The sequence below is a fragment of the Taudactylus pleione genome, unplaced genomic scaffold (genome assembly GCF_031769625.1).
Source record: "Taudactylus pleione unplaced genomic scaffold, aTauple2 ptg000178l, whole genome shotgun sequence".
Lineage (NCBI taxonomy): Eukaryota > Metazoa > Chordata > Amphibia > Anura > Myobatrachidae > Taudactylus > Taudactylus pleione.
The window spans coordinates 13,190,847-13,213,542 of NW_028284580.1; the positions used below are offsets into that span (position 1 = coordinate 13,190,847).

General features: G+C 47.1%; 1 protein-coding gene across 1 annotated transcript; it reads right to left on the minus strand.

Moving 5' to 3' along the window:
- Positions 1–1,662: 1,662 nt before the first annotated feature.
- Positions 1,663–21,192, minus strand: BNIP1 (BCL2 interacting protein 1). Its single transcript, XM_088475813.1, has 6 exons — positions 20,959–21,192; positions 19,084–19,176; positions 18,182–18,273; positions 16,358–16,459; positions 7,754–7,872; positions 1,663–3,390 (listed from the first exon to the last, which is right to left on the minus strand). The coding sequence occupies exons 1-6, from the start codon at positions 21,142–21,144 to the stop codon at positions 3,197–3,199; spliced, it is 786 nt and encodes a 261-aa protein (XP_088331939.1). The 5' UTR covers positions 21,145–21,192; the 3' UTR covers positions 1,663–3,196.
- Between the last annotated feature and the right edge of the window lie 1,504 nt (positions 21,193–22,696).

Sequence of the window (22,696 nt, forward strand, 5' to 3'; positions counted from 1 at the left end):
AATCCACTCCTGGAACTCCGCTGGAAAGCCAGAGCAATGGACAAGTCTAAATTAATGTGGTTGAAGAATGAGCACCAAAACGACACATCCTTAAGTTTAGTGGTACATGGTACTGTCATTCTTGGCCTAAAAATCAAATTCAATCCAAGTAATACACAAATTTAAAATGTAACCAATCGTTGGGAAAAAAAATCCACCATATTATAATACTTATTGGCTCATTACAAGTGGATACACATTTGTTAGTTTTGGTTATATGATGCATTTCTACCATGTGTTTCCTAATTGAGGTCCTAGCTATCATTACAAAGTATGCAGTGTGGCCTATTGGTTGGTCTATTACTCTAAAGGTGCCCACACATATACCGATGTGCTCACGATACGATTTTATGGCCAATTTCCTCATTAACTTTCACGGGAGCTCCCTTGCCGTCGTGATCACGATTTGGAGTCAAAAATGTCCAATCTGACTAAAGATCTATCTTGCAGCCAATGCATTGTATCCCAGATTGGCTAATCTGCCCTGCAGCACGGCAGATCAGAAGATGCGATGTACGACGAGCGGGGACGCGCATCGGCATCATGCTCGTGAGTATAAACTCACGATTTGTACTTTTTTTACCCGATTCGTCGTCACGATTCGTCGAAATCGTGTAAAATGTCGCTATGTGTGTGGGCACCTTTATATAGCAGACAGTGGTCATATTCAGTGCTATTGTTAGCAAGTTATACACAATAACAGTAAAATTAGCAACAGCTTAATAAGAAGTGAATTACAGTCCAGGGATGTGCAGTCAGGGGAGGCAGAGCCTCACCTATCTTACTCCACCAGAGTTTTGACTGTATTATTCTAATAATTATTATAAAGAAGATATTTAGAACTTATAAATATATTCTTTGTATTGTTCTAATAATTTTTATGGTCAAAAGTCATTGTATTTACGTCTCTCCACTGCAAATACAGAGAGAGATCTAAAGGTGAGACCGCGATGAGCTCAGCCTGCACTTTGATGGCCAGAAACTGCCTGGAGAGCGGGTCCACGCTGCAGCCAAAAATACTGCAGAGACAAAGGACCAGGGGAGGCAGCTGTCAATTCAGATCTGCCTCACTGAACCAGTGCGAATAGGGAGCCGGCCCTGGAGCGCATGTCTACTAGAGAGCTGAAGGGAGGCTCCCATCCTGTCCTCACAGCTCTCACTGACTGTGGCTGTTAATGTCTGAAGCCTGGGCACAATACCAGTTTCCCATACCTCCCAACTGTCCTGCACTCAGAAGGACAGTCCCGTTTTTTCTGGGACTGTCCCACCCACTGGCCGCAATGCCCCGTGGTGGGGGGGGGGGGGGAGGGAAGCACATACCGTTGCACTGTATAATAGAGCAGTGGGTAGGCAGGGGGAGAATAGATGCCATGCTATTCACAGTGGGGGGGAAGCCTGGGGGCAGCCCAGCACACCCATTTGCCCCCATAGTGATGCGAACGGGGGTGCTGCGAGGCCCCTTCCCCATTTTCGTTAGGCCCCCATCACTTTTTTGGGCGCACATCCTAAGTCTGAAAAGTTGGGCGGTATGGTTTCCTCCCACCAAACCAGGTCGCATTGCACAAAAAGTCCCAAACCCCCCACACATACACTGTAATACAGTCATATCCTACTTTTTAGATCAAAATTTAATACATATTCACGAAATGGTAAATATAATTTATTCAGTAACATCATTTCTGATGGGCTCCACGTTCTTATAGCAGCTGACATGGCAGTAGTTAAACAATAAGGGGTCTATGTACTAAGCCTTGGAGAGAGAAAGTGGACGGAAATTAAGTACTATTTACTAAGCCTTGGATGGAGATAAAGTGAACGTAGATAACGTCCAACCAATCAGCTCCTCACTGTAATTTTTCAAACACAGCCTGTAAAAAGGCAGTTAGGAGTTGATTGGCTGGTACTTTATCTCCGTTCACTTTATCTCCAACCAAGGCTTAGTAAACAAACCCCGAAGTACCAACTAACTAGCTACTGTCACTGTACAGGCTGTGTTTGAAAAATGACAGGAGGTGATTGGTTGGTACTTTATCTCCACCCACCTTATCTCTCTTCAAGGCTTAGTACATAGACCCTTAAACAGTTTGAGAATCTGAAAAGATTTTAAGGCTTCATTAGGGGAAAACTATATTTTAACTGGAGTTCTTTAAATTATTTGTACAAATGTAATATTGGGGGGCTTAATATATGTATAATGTACAAGTACCATTTATTAAGAAAATTATTTATAACATTATTTATAAAATAATGTAATGTTTCAGGAAGTTATGAGTCACCTCAACAAAAATCCTTCTAATATGCAATAAGTATGTTATCCAATTTAATATACAAAAGGTTTTCCCAACAAATATTCAAGAATGATATCCCTAAATATCAAATATTATTTACATGAGACTATACACGATCATAGGCGTCACAATGGGTGGTGACACCTACAGCCCCAGCCCCCTGCGTGCCAATTTGGGGACGTGACCGCGCGTCACGCTCTGTCCTTGTCATGCTAAGCACTTGTCCAGGGCTCCTGGAGCTGCTAAGAAGTACCCAGCCTCTCCCAGCACAGTGTGGATGATTCAATTATAAACCATCAACGCTGCAGCACTCTTCAGTTACACCATCCAAGGTGGTGACACCAAAATAGGAGAGCAGCTCTGCTATTTTGGTGTCACTCCCTTGTATGGTGGTCACACGGTGTGACCCACACCGCCCAAGTGACACCACTGCACATGATCACTTGTGTATTACAAAGCATTAATAACACAAGTTAACAAGGAGTTCTGTAAATGTGAAAAGGTAAAAGTATAACACATGGCAAAAAAACATTTTTGATGATGAACCTTAGGATTCGTATTTGATATGGCTGCCAGAGCTCCATTATTATATGTAATATTTGCACTTTCTTGATCATTTTGGATATTTTCAATAAGTTGGTTAATATTTAAAATGGGTCAAAATAATTTGACATGTGAACAAACATGTATTCTTGACCAGTTGTGCAGATCTTTATGAATAAGTTTTGTTTTTTGCTGCTCTCTATATTCCTTTTGTTGAGAAATAAATGGACTGTAGTGTATCCCTGTAAACCATGTGAAGGCTGAGTCCAGCAGCCATTAATACGACAGTACAGAGTCCTTGAGATGGTCAAGCGTGTGAGCAGCAGCTAAAATGGAAAGAGCCTTTTCTTTAGGATATAGAGCACGGTTGCCAGGAACAAGGCGAGCGCTAGGAAAATCAGCAGTTTGTCTGTGAGCTCACGACGATTATATTTGGTAATGAGTTTGCGCCCGAGCTGAATGGTTCCAGACATGGACTTAAATTCTTCATTGGCCTCCTGGATGGTTCTGGATGAGGTGGCTGAGAAGAGACAATAAGAAGAAGAATTATTACAATCTTTGTATTGTAGGATACAGTACCACTTTGAGCAAACACCTTAGCATCTTGTTTTACTGTGTACACCTAAGATTAAGTCTTGCAATAAGTCTGTGTATTAGTTTGCAAGTATAGTTATGTTTTAACCAGTTCTTACTTACACTCACCCTTTTGAAGCAATTAGCAGTATCAGTGTCGGAATGAAGAGCCCATCGGGGGAATGCAGTGATAGGGGCCCATGCTTAAGGGAAGTGGTCTTCTTCCAGAGGGAGTATGGCCAGCCACCGCAGATGCTTGGCTAACCACTAGGCAAATCTTGATGTAGTTTCTGTAGAGCCAAGCCCCCATGCTGATCAGTGGTCCTGCTCCACCAGGTAACTGACCGTCTAATAGAGTAACAATCTATAATTTGAGGTCTGGAACCTGACACCTGGAGGAGGGGTGTAGACCCACAGGCAGTGGGGCCCACCAGAGATTTCCCCTGTACCCCTGTGGGCCAATCCAACCCTGAAAAGTACGGTATCTGACCAGTTCAATACGGCCATGTGATAGAATTTGGAACAAGGAAGACCATAATACAAACTACATACTTAGAAGTGGTAGGGATATGGTATGTGTTTAGAACTAACACGTTATGATGTTACAATAAAGCAAGCAGAGCAGATGGGCAATATACCGGTCACTGCCTGCTGGGTATAATATATTGGGCACTGCAGGGCATACTGGTCACTACTGGGTAGAATATGTTATGGATACAAGCATAACAGGAGAAAAAAATAGTGCCATATTAGGGAGGGGTTGGGGCAATATGTAGTGGCTTCCTTGAGAATAAAGGTCAGATTTGATAACCTCATAAGAATGTGACGGCTATAAGCATTTTGAAATACATAATAACAAGAACATACAATGAAAATGAACATTTACTTTGTCTGAACATACAGTTGTTGATAATCATTAACTGTAAAGGGATACACCAACAAGGAGGACAAGACAGAAGACAGTAGAGATGAGAGGAAAACCTGCTACTAGAACAGAGCAATGGAGCATCATTTGCTGAGGATATCTATAGAGTCAGAAGACTGTTAAGGCCTGCACAGTGAATACTTTGCCAGTTAGCTTAGCATGTAATTGCTCTGCGAATGCCCAGTGAAGTGAAGTCATGCATATGCATTTATGCAGATTTGGATGACTCTGATGCAGGGGAGGGAAGGGATGTTTAAACATAGGCTGAGCACAGCAAGCGCATGTTCATGCATGCAGACTGGGACAGATACAAGGAAAGGCGTCAAGTGACGGTGCAAACAGCAGGTAATGACGTTGACAAGTGAACCGTTTTGCTTTTTGTAAAAGCACCATTAAACTTTGGCGTAAGTGTGTGTGAAGTATGCATGGCATAAACAAGGCACATATGCTGATGGTGCCAAGCTGCATGTATTCTGCAGTAGTTGCAACTTTGCATACACATACAATTGCGGATTTGACGCCTGCATTTTGAAGCGCTACTCTGGTTAACTTTGCATCAGCCCCTCAATGTGCTTCTGGGGTTGATGACTGTTGAAGACTTTGTAACGTTACCAAATGCATTTAGTAAATGTGGACTTTAAGGACCAAAATAAGTTTGGGACATGGCTAAATAGTAGGGGTGTGCACCGGCCACTTTTCGTGTTTTGTGTTTTGGTTTTGGATCTGGATCTTTCTTCGTGTTTTGGATCTGGATTGGTTTTGCCAAAACCACCCTTCCGTGTTTTGGGTTCTGGGTTTTGTGTTTTGGATCTGTATTTTTTTGAAAATAAGCATAAAAACAGCTTAAATCACAGAATTTGTGGGTTTTTCTGCTCCTATGCAATTATTAACCTCAATAACATTCATTTCCACTCATTTACAGTCTATTCTGAACACCTCACAATATTGTTTTTATGGCCAAAAGATTGCACCGAGGTAGCTGGATGACTATGCTAAGCGACACGAGTGGGCGGCACAAACACGTGGCCCATCTAGGAGTGACACTGCAGTGGCAGACAGGATGGCAGTTTGAAAAACTAGGCCCCAAACAGTACATACTGCAAAGAAAAAAAAAGAGGTGCAAGATGGAATTGTCCTTGGGCCCTCCCACCCACCCTTATGTTGTATAAACAGGACATGCACACTTTAACAAACCAATCATTTCAGCGCCAGGGTCTGCCACACAACTGTGGCTGAAATGATTGGTTCGTTTGGGCCCCCACAAAACAAGCTGGCAATTAATGTGTCCCTGCACAAACTCGCTCTACGGAGGCAAGATGTCGTCCTCATTCTCCTCATCCACCGATTCCTTGGATAAAACAGGAAAAAGGGATTTAGGTGTCCCTGGACTGCTTACGGTCTTAGCCAAAGTTTCTGAACTTGCAGGAACTTTTTATGAACGCGCTGCAGGTGCCGTATAAGGGAGGATGTTCCTAGGTGGTTAACGTCCCTACCCCTACTTATTTCACCTTTACATATGGTACATATGGCAAGACAGTTGTTGTCTGGATTTGGATAGAAATATTGCCAGACCAAAGAGGTGGAATGTTTGGTCTTCTGCCCAGGCATGACCGTGATGGGCTTTTTCATCCCACGGACAACAACTGTCTCCCCCGGAGCCTGATTTAAACAAACCACATCACCATCAGAATCCTCCTCGCCAACTTCCTCCTCAGTGCCAGCTACACCAGTATCCTCATCCTGTTGTACTTCAACAGTGACATCTTCAATTTGCATATCAGCAAGTGGGTGCTCCTTTCAGCACTTGCAGGGGGCGTGCAAATGGTGGAAAGAGCCACCTCTTCCCGTCCAGTGCTGGGAAGGTCAGGCATCGCAACCGCCACCACACTTGGACTCTCCTTGGGGATTTGTGATATCTTCTTAGAACACACAGTTCTTTGCTGTGCTTTTGCCAGCTTAACTCGTTTGATTTTTTTAGCGGGAGGAGGGCTTCCATCGTCATGTGAAGCTGAACCACTAGTCATGAACATAGGGAAAGACCTTAGCCGTTCCTTGCCACTCCGTGTCGTAAATGGCATATTGGCAAGTTTAGGTTTCTCTTCAGATGATTTAAATGTTTTTTTCAAGGTCATTTTCCTGAACTTTGTCATTTGGGATTGTATGTGACCTCTACTATGACATTGAGCATCGGCCTTGGCAGACGACGTTGATGGCATGTTATCGTCTATGTCATGACTAGTGGCAGCAGCTTCAGCACTAGGAGGAAGTGGTTCTTGATCTTTCCCTATTTTATTTTTATTGGAGAAAGTTTGGTCCTCCATTTATGTTATATTGATATATACGTGCGGCTAAGGCGCACACAAACACAGAAAATATTTTTTTATTTTTGCTGGAGAGTAGTGCACTTTGTGGGTTACACCACCCTTTAAGAAATGAGCCAGCCGGCTCTTTACTTATGGGACACAGGCGCACACTTGGCGCTGCTCCTTTGTTGATGCACGTGCAGCCACAGTGCACACAATTTACAAACACAGAAAATATTTTTTTTATTTTGTTTGGAGCGTACTTTGGGGGTTACAGCACCCTTTAGCGGTCAATCCAGCCGGCCCTTTATTTATGGGACACAGGCGCACGCTTGGCACTGCTCCTTTGTTGATTCACGTGCAGGCACAGTGCACACAATTCACAAACACAGAAAAAATATATATTTTTTTTAGCACTTGGGGGGAGCACCCCTGACGGACAGAGCACCCCCTGGACAACACTACAGCACCCCTTTAGGACTGGGACACTGCACAGGACTTTGGAGTGGACACAGCCCCTATGGACAACTGACTGCACAACACAGTCCAGCCAGCCCCTATGGACTTTGAAGTAGTGGACACAGCCCCTATGGACGACAGCAGCACAGCACAACACAGCCAGCCCCTATGGACTTCGAAGTAGTGGACACAGCCCCTATGGACAACAGCAGCACAGCACAACACTACACTGCACTACACTACACTACACTGCCCAGCCAGCCCTAACTCCCACCCTCCCTCTTCACTGTCCACAGCCAAGTGAGAAAATGGCGCCGACGCGGGTACCTTATATAGGATCCAAAACCCGCGAGACCCGGAAGGCGGGATGATGACGTTTTGCCTCGATTTCAGATCCGAGTCAGGCGGGAAAAGTTGAGCCCGACTCGGATCGGCCTCGGATCGGGGGGGCTCGGATTTCAGAAATCCGAACCCGCTCACCCCTACTAAATAGTGTCTGCATCAGAAATGAAACCTTTTTTTTCCCCTTTGAAATCTTCAACTTTGGCAGTATATATAATTTTGTGTTATGCTCTTTAACCTTCAACCATAGGTACCATAAAACTTGCTCCCTTTGCTCATACCTATAGTGTGCATGGTAACTTCACTTTGCTGCACTTGTTGGGACATCATTCGGCTGACGCTCATCAGGCTCTCAGTGATGCTATTTGTGGACTGGGCCAAGTTTTCTTTTGTTATTTTTCTGTCGGAGAGGAAAAAACAAAGACAATAGTTCCAACTGGTAAAATACATGTTTGAAAAGTTCTGTATTTGCTGTTGTTTTAGAAAACATGAATAACAAACTATTAATTTAATAACAGGATGGAACCTCATCAGCAGTAATCAATGGCCAGTCTCCTGGCTTGCTACTCTAGTGAGGATTAATAGACAATTGGGAAGGGACAGGTTGGGCAAAATTGTTTTGCCACTTTTTATCCATAAGACATTGAGGTATGTCACGGTCCACAACAGACAACATTTATGTCATGTAAACTATTAAAAGCGTATTTGTTATTTTTATTTTCTGGCACAAAAACAAACGACCCATTACAATGATTTATAGACTTTTCTTTTATTTTCTCCACTGATTAGTCACAGTAAAATAGTTTTTAGCTTTTCTCAATACTTTCATAAACAAAGGCACCAACTTCCAATTTGCTTGTGGAAAATAAATATTACTGAATAAATAAGTGGTTACACCTACTTTAGATGTAACAAAAGCATAGTGGGAGGCTTTACACCAGGAAAACTTCAAAGCGTTTCCAGGTGTGTTTGGTTTAAACATTTACTCAGACTTCCCAAAAGACTGAATTTAATATTCTACATTCTTATGCTGCCCATCCACTAGGCGATTAAACCTAGCGATTGAGCGATAACGACCGTCGTTATCGTTCAATCGCTTGGAAATCGTCCGCAAATCGTGCAGTAAAATGTCCTAAACGACCAGCGATGAGCGATTCCGCCGGTCGTTTGCGTTGTTCTGTTTTGCCCGTCAATTAGTCGTTATTGGACATCGCTATCATTCATGCATCGGTGCACGTTTTCAAAGCCAGAACGACCAACAATATATAGATTTAAATAAATATTTCAGCCCACGTTTATCAACAACTGCTTTGAAAATGGTTGATCTATGGTCTTTGGTCGTTTTGTGGAATCGTTCACAAATCGTTCATGCACATGAACGATAATGATCATCAGGAATTGATGAACGATTTGTGAAGATCTTTTGATCTTTCATCTTTCAGGGAATAATATGAGATATGGTAAGAACTTACCCTTGTTATCTCTATTTCTACGAAGTCCATAGGGTTCCACAGGATACCTTGGGGTATAGGTGTGACGTCAGTCGCAGGGCACCAAAGAGTTAAGCTTTCAGCCTCCCAGGATGCACTAGGTCCCCCTCCTATACCCCGCCCCCGGGCCAAGGCACCTCAGTTAGTTACCAAGCCATAGGCCGGAGGACGAGAAGGAAGAGAGAGAACAAAGATCTGGACACATACAAGAATCACATTCTCACCAGAGGGAGACGGAAAACCGGTGACCAGAGCAAAGCCCATCTGCAGCACAGGTGCGACAGGGCGGGAGTCCTGTGGAACCCTATGGACTTCGTAGAAATAGAGATAACAAGGGTAAGTTCTTACCATATCTCATATTTTCTACTTCAGGGTCCATAGGGTATCCACAGGATACCTTGGGGATGTCCCAAAGCAGTATCCTTTAAGGGTGGGGACGCTCCTGTGCAGAAAGGAGAATCCGCCGCCCGAAGGAAGCATCCTGAGAGGCGAAGGTGTCAAACCTGTAATACCTCACGAAGGTATGGACAGAAGATCACGTAGCAGCCTTGCAGATCTGAACTGCCGAGGCACCACGTCGAGCTGCCCACGTAGGACCCACAGACCTAGTGGAATGAGCCTTCAGAGACGGAGGGACCGGTAGGCCTTCATGAAGATAAGCTTCAGAAATAGCCATACGGATCCAGGCTGCCAAAGTTTGCTTTGAAGCAGGCCAACCCTTTTTACGGAAGCCATAGAGGACAAACAAAGCGTCCGACTTCCTAAACGAAGAAGTGCGGTCAACATAAGTCCTTAAGGCCCGCACAACATCCAAAGAGGCCTCACCCACGGAAAGACCCGGTGAGTTAAAGGCCGGAACAACTATTTCCTCGTTAACATGAAACTGGGAAACAACTTTGGGAAGAAACTCGGGCCGAGTGCGGAGCACTGCCCTGTTCCCATGAAAAACCAAGAAAGGGGGTCTACAAGAAAGAGCCCCTAACTCAGAAACACGTCTGGCCGAAGCAATGGCCAGAAGGAAAACAGTCTTAGCTGTTAGCCATTTAATATCCACTGAGCCCAGTGGTTCAAACGGCGGTCCTTGAAGAGCCCTCAGGACCACAGCCAAATCCCAAGGCGCCACAGGTGGAACAAAGGGCGGCTGAATACGGAGAACACCTTGCATAAAGGTGCGCACATCCGGGATTGTAGCAATCCTACGGTGAAACCAGACAGATAGGGCCGAAACCTGTACCTTCAAAGAAGCAAGGCGAAGCCCATGATCTAGTCCCGCTTGCAGGAAGGCGAGAATCCGAGACAGACGAAACTCCCGCGGTGCATAACCTCTCGGTCGACACCACTGGAAGAACGTATGCCACACGCGATGGTATATCCTCGCGGAAGACGGTTTCCGAGCTCGTAACATGGTACGCACCACAGAGCTGGAAAACCCCCGGGACCTCAGCATGGCCGTCTCAACAGCCACGCCGTCAAAGACAGCCGAGTCAGGTCCGGGTGAAGGCAAGGACCCTGAGACAGAAGGTCCGGTCGTAGCGGCAACCGCAGAGGACTGTCCACGGACAGACCCTGAAGGTCTGAGAACCAGTGCCGTCTGGGCCACGCGGGAGCTATCAACAGGAGCGTCCCTCCTTCCTGTTTGAATTTCCGGATTACCCGTGGAAGAAGGGAGACCGGAGGGAACAGGTATGCGAACCGGAACGTCCACCGGACGGACAGAGCATCCACCAGAGACGCCCCTTCGTCTCTTGTGCGAGACCCGTACACCGGCAACTTGTTGTTGTGCCGGGACGCCATGAGGTCGATTTCTGGAAGACCCCACCTGTCCACCAGTAGTTGAAAAACATCCGGGTGCAGGGACCATTCCCCTGGATGAACGTCCTGGCGACTTAGAAAGTCCGCCTCCCAATTTAGCACTCCCGGGATGAAGACCGCTGATATGGCCGGAAGATTGCGCTCCGCCCAAACCAGGATCCGAGAGACCTCTACGAGAGCCGCCCGACTGCGAGTTCCTCCTTGCCTGTTTATGTAGGCCACGGTGGTAGCGTTGTCCGACTGGACCTGCACCGGGTGACCCTGGAGAAACCGCTGTGCCTGCAGGAGAGCACTGAAGACCGCACGGAGTTCCAAGATATTTATTGGAAGCTCCGCTTCTGTCGGCGTCCACCTGCCCTGGAACAAGTGTGGACCCGAAACTGCTCCCCAGCCTCGAAGACTGGCGTCCGTTGTCAACAGGACCCAATTTGGAACCCAGAACGGACGTCCCTTGTTGAGGTGGGTCGTCTTTAACCACCACGCAAGGGACAGGCGAACCTCCGTGGTGAGCACAATCGTCTGGAACTTCAGAGACTGAGGCAGCCCGTTCCACTTGGACAGGATCAGGTGCTGCAGAGGTCTGGAGTGAAACTGGGCGTATTCCACCATGTCGAACACCGACACCATGGAGCCCAGTAACCTCATCGCCGAGTGTAAGGACACCCGGCGGCTGTGCAGACAACTGCGCACCCTTGACTGTAAAGCAGAGATCTTGTCCTCCGTCACGAAGATCCTTTGCTGTCCCGAGTCCAATAAGGCTCCAAGATGCAGAATCCTCCGAGACGGGATTAGAGTGGACTTCTGCCAGTTGATTAGCCAGCCGTGCCGTTGCAGCAGTGCAATGGTCAGGTCCAAGTGGTGTAACAGGAGCTCTGGAGATCCTGCCACCAATAACAGGTCGTCCAAGTACGGCAACATGTGGACTCCTTGCAGCCGCAGAGAAGCCGCCATGACCGCCATCACCTTGGTGAAAACACGTGGTGCTGTCGCCAGGCCAAAAGGTAACGCCCGAAACTGGAAGTGGTCGCTGCGGATTGCAAACCGAAGGAACTCTTGATGGCGCAAAAGAATAGGGACATGCAGGTAAGCGTCCTGTATGTCCAATGACACCATGTAGTCCCCAGGTTCCAGCGCCAGAATGATGGACCGTAGGGTCCCCATCCGAAACTTCGGGACCCGCAAAGACTTGTTGAGTGCTTTGAGGTTGAGAATCGGATGATATGACCCATTGGGTTTCTGTACCAAAAATAGATTTGAATAGAAACCCTGGCCCCTCTGGGAGAATGGAACAGGCACTATAACTCCAGCCTGGAGCATAGTGTGCAATACCTTCCGCAGCTCCGTAGCCTTGTTCCGGTCTGATGGTAGACCCGTGGTGAAGAATCGAGTCGGGGGTCTGTGCCGGAAGGAGAGGGCGTACCCGTGGGAGACCACCTCCAGAACCCAAGTGTCTGTCGTAGTGAACGACCAACACCGGAAGAACAGCAGCAGGCGGCCTCCCACCCTGGGATCCCCCAAAGGGAGGCCCGGACCGTCAGGCCGCAGGCTTGTCATCTGGCTTGGGGGCCGGACGTCTGGTACTCCATGCCTGTTTCCGGGGCTTGACCGATTTCTTAGGGCCAGCCTGTCGAGGAAACGACTGTGGTTTGGGCCTGCCCTGGGCCCTAGATGACCGAAAGGACGATGGTCCAGAACCAGAAGGAGCAGCGGCCGACGGGAGACAAGCAGATTTGGCTGCCGCCAGCGTGGCCACAATCTTATCCAGATCCGGACCGAAGAGAACTTCTCCGGTAAACGGCAACGCTTCCAGACCTTTCTTGGAATCTGCGTCCGCCTTCCAGGATCGCAGCCACAAGATGCGACGAGCAGCTACCGCTGCTGAAGAAATTCTAGACACCAGAGTACTAATGTCTAGAGCCGCCTCGTTGATGTAGGTGGCCGAATCACGGAGATTGCCAATCAACTCCGCCTGTTCGGCCGGACAGTCGGATTCAAAAGAAGCCTCTAATGAATCCGCCCAGCGCTCCATCGCTCTGGCAACCCAGCAAATGGCCATAGCCGGCCGTGCTGCCCCCCCTGCAAGGGAATAAGCGGACTTCAGGCAGATTTCTACCTTGTGGTCCGTAGCATCCTTAAGGGAGGACATGGATGGCATCGGCAATGTGGCACTACGGACAAGACGGGTCACGTGAGAATCCACCTGTGGAGGGGATTCCCACTTAGCAAAATAATTATCCGCGAACGGATAAGCCACCGCCAGGCGTCTCTGCGGCTGGTATCTTTTGCCAGGTTGTTTCCACGCCTCCTCTAAATGGTCCACCAACTGACCCGAAAGAGGAAAGACTGTGGCATCGCCCTTCACATCTTTGAAAAAGGCATACTTAGATTTAGCCGCTGGGGGAACTTCGTCCTCAATCACCAAGGCTGTGCGGACCGCCCGAATAAGTCCAGGAATATATACTTTGGACTTAGCATCAGCGTCCTTAGTATGGAGAGGTTCCTGATCGTAAGGATCCAGAATCTCTCCATCATCAGACGTCCCCTCGTCATCCTCATAAGGAGCCGACAGAGACGCCACCGGCTGTTTATGCGGCCGCATCACAGACTCCCCTTGCAACACATCCGACAAGTGCTGTACAGAACTCGTCAGGGAGTTAACCCACGCTGGCTCCTGAGAACCCGGGAGCGGGGAAATAGGGAGACTGTGGGGTACCACCAATTGTCGTGGGAACCCCTGCATGGGTGACGACACCACAGACTGCTGGGACAAAATCATCGGAGTAAACGCGGGCTGCGGAGCTAACTGGCCCACTAAAGCTGTTAACGCCTGAGCGAAACAAGCCCAGGGCGGCTCCTGTACCGGTGCTGTAACCGTAATAGGCCGCGCCATGGACAAACACTGCCGGCAAAGGCCCTCCGCGCTACCCTCCCCCTCCGCTAACGGTACTTTGCACGTGGTACACTGTAGCCGGAGGGGAAAATCACTTTCAGACATGATGGCACCACGTATGTGACCTCTCTCACCAATTAAGTATTAAATAGGCGAGAGACCACCCTGCAGCACCGCACCGCAAGGGCTTAGCAGAAAGAACAGGGACAGAATAAGGCTGACAGTTTAGAAGAAAAGTTACAGGCAGCAGCGCTAGCACAGTCACATACAATGCAGAGAAATAACAATTCCTGCACTAACAGCGCTGATCACTCAACTACACAGACACAGGGACTGGTAGGACACAGCGCTGCATACACAGACCTGAGCCACAGCGGAGGAGAGGTATGCGGGGGGACCCAGACCACGATGCTTAGCGTTCACCATGCGTTGCAGAGAAGATGGCCGCCGAGGAGCAGAGAGAAGCTGGCCTGGGGGAGGAGCGCTGACACAGGACCAGTCAGCCCAGTGCAGAGAGGGCTGTGTGCAGCGGGGGAGGCGCCGGCTGTGAGACAGGGAAGGCGCGCTCCCCTGGCATGCATTTAACCCCTGGGACGCCGCAGCGCTACCGCTCTGCTGCGGTCCGCTGTCCCAGGGGGTAGTGGAAAGCGCAGGTTCAGTACCTGGCTCCACGCTGCAGCCAGTCCCCAGGGAGCCCCCTGCCTGGGGACTTAGGACCATGTGACCAGCGGGGACCCACCGCGGGACCCCGCTGCTTACCTTTGTCCCCCTTGGATCCGGCCATGGTCCGGAACATCTGGGGTCACCGCTAGCTGTGACCCCAGATGCTCACCAGCATCCCCGGATCGGTACCGGCGTTCTGGTACCGGCGGGGCTGTAGGGAAGACAGCATGGACGTCAGGACTGACTGTCCATGCTGTACATCCAGATGTGCAGCCACAGCTGCACTGAAGAAAGCTTCAGGGGCTCTTCTAGCCCCCACTCCGACAGGTGCACCGACGCCGGCCGGGCACCAAACTAAACTGAGGTGCCTTGGCCCGGGGGCGGGGTATAGGAGGGGGACCTAGTGCATCCTGGGAGGCTGAAAGCTTAACTCTTTGGTGCCCTGCGACTGACGTCACACCTATACCCCAAGGTATCCTGTGGATACCCTATGGACCCTGAAGTAGAAAGTCTGCTAGTGGATGGGCAGCATTAGACTTCCATCATACTTGAGTCAACTGCGATGTTCAATTGCTTTTGCAAAACAGTTAATGGCCTAATATTCTCATGCAGTAAGGTAGAATTCAGCTATAGAAAGTTATCTGGAAGCAGGATGGATCACTACTAAATAATGTGGTAAAACCTTAGAAAACTGCCTTTATTGGAGGTTTACAATTATACATATGGATCCCATATGTATTAAAAAGGTCCCTGGCAGGGGATGCGGTCGGGATTCTGACGCTTACTTTACTGGCGCCAGAATACAGACGCCGGTCAGAATCCCGGCGCATGCATCCCGACCGCCAGGATGTCGAAGGTAAGTAAGGTTGGGGAAGGGATAGGCACTAAGGGGGGAGGGTCAGGTTCAGGGTGCGGGGAGGGGGAAGTTAGGTTCAGGCACCAGGCATGGAGGGTTAGGGTAGGGAGAGTTGGAGGGTTAGCATACCGACCAAGTGTTGGTGTGTTATCCCTGTCGTGATCCAGCCATGATCCCGACTGTCGGTATTTCATACAGATTCCCCTGGCAGATGTCGGCGATGTTTGCAGAGGCCCTGCAGCACAGCAAGCCACATAGAAACAATATGGAGCTGCCATGTGCCCATAAGCATAACTATCCAGAGCTTGTGCTCAACAAGCAACATCATCTATAGATGACATTGCCTATGGAAACCTATAGGCTTCTTTTCGTGCAAACTTCCTGTAGAGGGGTCCTTCTCCACCTCCCCCCCTTCATCCCTCATCCCCACAGCTTGCGCATCAGATCTCCCGGGTCATAAACCAAGACGTCAATATTTTGCCTGGCCAGCTCTACATCGGAAGAGCATACAGGCGTTAACAAATGCTGATATGCATGCAACTAGGGGCAGGATGTTTCTGATGGTGTAATTGTGGGCCGCAAGGCCTGGAGGCTCTGGAGGAAGTTTGAGGGGGGGCATGAGGGAGTGTGTGTGTTCTAGGATGATATTATCAGCAGCTAGTTTTGGGAAGATTCACTATTATGTAAATCATCTTCGTAGAGCCCCAGAACACTAAATTAGTTTTCTCTGCAGTTTTGGACAGCAATATGACGGGGCAAGTGCGCACTAGCAGTGATGGAAATCAGCTCTGTTCCATTTTGGAGATCGGTATGTCTGACAAGAGTATTAACTATGTGTGATGAAATGTGAGATGTGTACACAATACAGCTGTGCTTTTATTATTTACATAGATGACACTAGATATGCATTTAATTTGAATACAAGATGGTAACTGCTTCACACTAGCACAGCCAATAGCAATCATTGGTGTTAATCCTTCAGCCAGGTTGCCTTTATAGGCTTTTTACACACACACACAGGGGTCCCTTAAACACTGGTGTTTATATGCGGAGCCTGAATTGCATTTATAAGAAACTGCAAAGCATTAAACCAGTTGTGTGTAGCCATTCCCATGTACCTGCATGCTAATGTTATAATGTACCACTTCCATCATGTAGCAGAAAAGAACATTACCTCAGCCTGGTAGAATCACCTCCTTCAAGCAGCTCATCCTTTTCTGAGTTATCTATGGCCAGCTTACAGGACAGATTTGCCTTCCTCCACACAGTCTGATTACTGAAATAAATGTGACAGTAATTAAACACAATTTGAACAATTGGTTTTCTAACCTACATTACATGAGATTACATTATATTTGCGCTGTCTTCCTAAATGTAGACAGTGTGATTCTCATGACAAATCTTTTGGGCTTGTGTATTATTTCACAATGCAAAACTGCCTAACCCTAACCCCCCTTCCCCTAGCCTAAACCTAACCTCCCGGGGGGGGTGCCTAACCCTAAGTTCCCCCCCGGGAACCCTAAACATAACCCTCCTCCCCCCGCGGCTATCCGCACTCGGTGTCCCTTCGATCGAGATGCCGGGCGTCGGTCTCCCGGCGTATGTCTAATGACAGGCGTCGGCATATCGACGCCTGTCTTTAGACCCTTGACGGGATATGACAGTCGGGAAGCCTGCTGACGGGATTAGGTCCGCCGGCTTCCCGACTGCATACCCTCCGTGACACAAAGACCCCATTCTCCATTTACCTTTTCTCAATGGTAACGTACATCAGCTTCAGCACAAAAGCTTAACATGACTGTGATGAGGTTCATAATAGATGTAGAGCTAGTGGCTACTCTGTCACAATATAGATACGGATTGTGATGTGAGCATCTCTAATGCTGGGTACACACTCACAGATATATCGCCCGTTCCATTGAATGGGCGATATCTGTAGTGCATCGGCGGATGTGTACAGATGATATGTCTGGGAACGTCGTCATTCACAGACATATCGCATCTGCTCTGCAGCACAGCCAATGCCAATACGGGCGACTCACCGATCACTGGTACACTTGCTACAGGTACCGCTGGTGACTAACATCTCAACTAGGTGGGCAAATTTAAAGGCCCGTCCCGTTGTGATGTCAGCGCAGACACATCGAGCAGCAGATTGGTAAGTGTATATTAATGCATTGATTTATCTATTAGAATCCTTTCAAAACTTTACAGTACAAAACATCTCCCAATAAATCTGGAGATGCCAGGTGAAAATAAGAATATATTGTCAGACTTTAGCACACTTCACATTATACAAGATAACATAAGGTCATTTCAGATTTTAGGGTGATCTTCAACATTTGTCTTATTTTACTGGTGTTAGGAACTTAGGCCCTCATTCAGAGCCGTACGCTCTGAGCAGAGCGCACGCTCTGAATGAGGGCTGGCCTCCATGAAAATGGAGCGTCCTTCTGGACGCTCGTATAGCTGTGGGTCACCACCCACAGGCTATACGAGCGTGCATTTTGATGGCCGCGATGGTCGAGACCATCGCGACCATCGAATTTGCGAGCCGGAGCCTGCGGTTGAGGTTTTCAACCGCAAGCTCCGGAGTGATTTTGGCTCTATCAGAGCCAAAATCACTCCCACTGACATCACTAGTGATGTCAGTGGGCCGGCTTCTGACGGGAGGCGTTCCCATGGGAACGCCCCCGTCAGGGAGGCACGCCCCCGGCACGCCTACCAAAGGGGGCGTGCTGTCAATCAACATTGACAGCACGCCCCCTTTGATCGGACACAACGAGCGAAGGACTTTACTTCGCTCGTCGCGTCTGGCGCGTGCGCACGACGGAGCTCCCTCCGTCGTGCGCACGCTCAGTCCAGAACATCGACCCACTTGCGAGCGGACAGCCGCTCGCGAGTGGGTCTGAATCAGGCCCTTAATCTCTTTAATGATAAATAAACCATTATGTATTTGGTGATCAAAGCAAATGAAAGGCCCTAAGCATATACACACCTGAGCATCTGCTTCTTGTGACACTCCATCTCCTTCAACAAAACTTCCTTGTCAGACTCCTTATCCTGTTCTTTGGCCATCTGCTCCAAATCCTTCCATGACCAGCATAAAAAAACCATAACTGTCACAGTTTACCAGCAAAGAGCAGCTATAACTCAAAATAATTAGTCTTCACTTTTGTAATGTACTGTACTTTCCATTAGATTGCATGAGGGAAATTCAACGAGGTGCCAGTGGCCTTGCACTTACAAGTCCCATGGAGACTAATAGGACCTAACTTCACAGCACCGATGTTACAAGCAAAAATGACTTAAGTTAAGCCCAGGCGTGATGCTCACAGCAGGTCCTCTAGTTAAATTGGTCTCCGGCACATTACTTATGTTTAAACTATGTGCAATGCAACTTGCTCCTAATTGCTCCTTCGTGTCACTCAGCTGGTCAGACAGAGAGCTACTAGTTTCCAAAATTATATTTTTGTAATCAGGAAATACATTATTATTATTAACTGAATAATATGTATACAGGTTATAAAAATTACAATTTGTTATATTCACAACATTATGGGGTCAATTCAATTAGGCGCAAGGGAGGCGAGTTGCCATTGTAACGGTGTGGAAATACCACCAATGGCCACACAACTAGACCCCCCTCCCCCCAAGGACTCAATAGAAAATCCACGAGTCCGATGATACCGTAAGTGCAGCATATAGCCGCACTTACTCGCGGACGTGCCTAACTGAATTGACCCACAAAGATTTCTATTGATGAATAATTAATATTTTTAGAAATGTTTTCCCCTTATATTTATTCACATAATCCCAATAACTCTAGTAAATAGTCATTGTTATGCAGTGTGCAAACCCATAATACATCAATGCAGTCTTCATGTATTCACATCTTACCTGAATTCTGAGCCTCAGGAGGCGGAACTTGTCCTTTACTTGAGCATTGAGATCATTCAGTGTGCCTATTGGGCCTGTGCATTCCCTGATATCCTATAAGAATCATTAAAGATAGACAACTTATAAATCAAAGGCCAATCACATAATGTAACTACCACCACTAAAGAGACACAATAAACCCTTGCAATGATATCTTCTACATATTCGCTACATACCCTCCGCTAACTAAATCCATAATACAATACAAAAGAATAAACAATAATGTGTCATATACCAAAGCACCTCCCTCTAATAAGATTCCATTCACACATATCTACTGTCATTGGGATTTTTTTGTGCATTTAAACTAGGATAAATGGTTTCTTTTTGTCTCATTTTTATCATTGCGTTCTAATATTGTAAAACTGCATTTAAAATATTACAACATGGTTTAACCTATTTCACATGTGGTAACGCGAGCAACCAGTACAATATATTTATTGGTAAAAATCCAAAGCAAGACAAGCATTGGAGAATGCAATTAAAATTGCATCAGAATAAAAACTGTCTAAGCCAGGAGTCTAATTATCAATCAGTGATAATGTTGTTTGCAGAGTTATTGCCAGAAAAAAAGGGTCGTCACTGCTTCTCCTTATTTCACAAGAGGGAAATCGCAGAAAAATCACAGATTTCTCCTGCGATCTCCCCCAATTATGGCACTGTACCTTAGCCTTCCACGGGATTGCGAAGTAAGTTCAATTTAAAATTGCAAAAAAGTGAGTATTTTTTTTTTTCTGTTTGCACATGCCCAGTATGGAGACAAAAGGGGACTACTTAGCAAGCCACACTGTCACATAAATCGTGCAGAAAGGAAAAATTCTGTATGTTTTAAGGATCACAGCTATGTAAGACAGGATTAACGGAGAAGATAACGAAATTATATTCTCTGCAAATGTCCGACTCCTACAACATTGTATTGTAGAGAGCAAGTCATTGGTTCCGGAGGAGCCCTCCCCAGCAATGGCCACGACCGCATGTGTGGTAGTCCTGGCACAGGCATGAAGAGAATGCTGACGCGGTCACTTGACTCCGAGCACACAGCATGGACAGGATACTTTTCGGAGCCCTTGTCTCTGCATGTGGAATTTCATTCATTGAGATAATAATTGCATCCTGCACTGTGATCGTGGGCGCTAATATTGCTCCCAGATTGCATCGAGTATGTCATCAATGATAAATGGCCCCCTATGTGTGAGTGAGCCCTAAAGGTGCACATCCACTAAGTGATGGGGTAACGACATCCATAGTAGTGCCTACACTGAACGATTTGTCGTTCAGCGCAGGCACACTCCCTCATCCCTGAACATGCCCAATCTGTCGTTATCGGCAGATTGACCGGCATGTTCAGGCGATGATTGATGTCGGAAACGACCAGTGGGAGTACGCATTGCAGGTCGTTTCCGACATTATAGTGCACGATTAATAAGCGATTGAACGATTACAATGTCGTAATCATTCAATCACTCATTAAAATCGCCTAGTGGATATGCACCTTTAGTGTAGTCTCCACAATACTTTCCTTGTTACTCACACCCTGTGGTTTGGATAAGGAAAGATTAGTGCACTGGTGTCAAACTTGGCCATCCAGCTGCAGTGGTACTACACATCCCAGCATGCACTGCCACAGTTTTGCTCTTATGGCATGCTAAAATTGTGGCAGCGCATGCTGGGATATGTAGTCCCACAGCAGGACTGACACGAGTTTGACACCCCTGGTATAATACCATACAGCTAGCAGGGCTCAGACTGAAATTTCCTATTCCCCTGGCGGCCGGCAGCATACTGTAGTATGCACTGAGCGATGTGCCAGACACGGAGCAAGAGCCGCCAGTGTACCTGGATCAGCGCTTTGATCTCCAGATCATATCTGACTATTTCCTGGTGACAGATCGCTACGTGTACATCCCGGTTCGACGCCGCCGCCATAACTCCTACTGCGGCTGTCTGTGCTGCGTCCGGCTGCTGCTGGCTGCTACGGAACCCGGCGTGGGACACAACAATGACTCCAGCCTCTGACGACATCTGCTCAGTAGTGCTGTTTGCGAGCTGCACCGCAAATTCATACACGCTGGAGTCTTCTCACGTATATCATACGCAAAGTGGCAGCCGCTTTCCCCTAAGGCAATTTTATCATTTTATTAGACACACCCAAACTCACTTTCATGATACCTATGAATTATAGTTAGGGCATAGTAGTAAATATGAGGTTCAATCTAATTAGGTGCGAGTTTTTTTCAATAGTGAGTTTGTTTCATGAAACTCGGGTCAATTCAATTAGGTGCGAATTGCGAGGTGCTGTTTTCTCCAAATTCGCATAGCGAATTCATTTTGCAATCCAATTAGCAACTTAATCGGTCATTTCCAATCGCACCTCCCTGAGGGTGAGCGATGGAAAGGAAAATTTTTATTTTAAGGTTAAAATGTCGGGACACTGGGCGGGATGCAGTAAACGAAAAATGTGGTAAACTCCCCGTTTACCACATTTTTCGTATGCATCAATCTCCTGGCCGCCGGGCTCGGATCCCTCCCAGCATGCCCCGCGGCCGCCTCATCACTCTCCGCATGCGCAGATGGACTTTGGTCATAAACCTGGAAGTCCACTGTGCAGGAGAGATCGCAAAGGACAGCTCTTATAGAAGAGCTGTCCTTTGCTGTACTGATTCGTATATGTTAGTGCATATTCAATCTGTACTAATGCGATGTCCGGCAGTAAGTGTTAGTGCATGCCGCCCACTGTGCTGAAGCCCTTGAACACCCCCCCTAATGTCTAATTAGACAATTGGAAGTTTCCAATTAGCTTTATTAGTCCAATAATTACATGCCATTTTTTTGGGTAACAAACCGCCTTCTATACGGTCCTGCTAACAAAGTTATCAATTTTGGGGGGTCCAGGATGGTCTCCCCACTTTTTCACGCACTTCTCTCACATTGCATTTGGCAGTCAATTTGCAAACCTAGGCTGTGAGTACAATGAATAAGCATTTTTAATTTGATTGGAGAATTCTTGGGTGCGCGCATTTGTGCAAAGTCTTGCGAGTTTCATGAATCAAACTTGTTACTCGAAATTCACACCTAATTAGACTGACCCCTCAGTACTCACACACTTCGCACGAATGCGCACTCCTGAGAAACGCTCAATCAAATTAGAAGTGCCGAATCGTGCTGCTAGCAGGGAGGGTGTGCACATTTTCTATAGCACACAACTTGGGAGAAGGGCATGAAAAGTGGGGAATCCATCCAGGACCCCAAAAGAGTGACAACTTCTTAGCAGAATCATATAGAAGGCTGTTAGTGGGCATAATGAAAGTACTGGAGGTTTTTAAATGTCAAATGTCTGCTTTATGTATTTTATAAAAAAATTATAAAAAGCAAACTTTTAATTTAAAATTAATTTCAATGTCATGACGTCTATCCCATAGTGCTGAGCGGGAGGAGCAGTAGGATGTCAGTGGGCGCAGGAGTGGAGCTTCAGGTAAGTATAGTGTTGTGTGTGTCTGTCTTTATGTGTAAGGGACACTACTACTGGGGGGCACTGTATAATTGCATTACTTTTGATGAGGGATGAGTGCTGCTA

Excerpts from the sequence above, each read along its gene's own strand:
- BNIP1 (XM_088475813.1), bottom strand. The coding sequence starts at position 21,144 with ATGTCGTCAGAGGCTGGAGTCATTGTTGTGTCCCACGCCGGGTTCCGT. Across the intron at positions 19,177-20,958 it reads AGATCAAAGCGCTGATCCAG|GATATCAGGGAATGCACAGG; the intron begins GTACACTGGCGG and ends TGATTCTTATAG. Across the intron at positions 7,873-16,357 it reads GGTGATTCTACCAGGCTGAG|AAAAATAACAAAAGAAAACT; the intron begins GTAATGTTCTTT and ends CCTCTCCGACAG.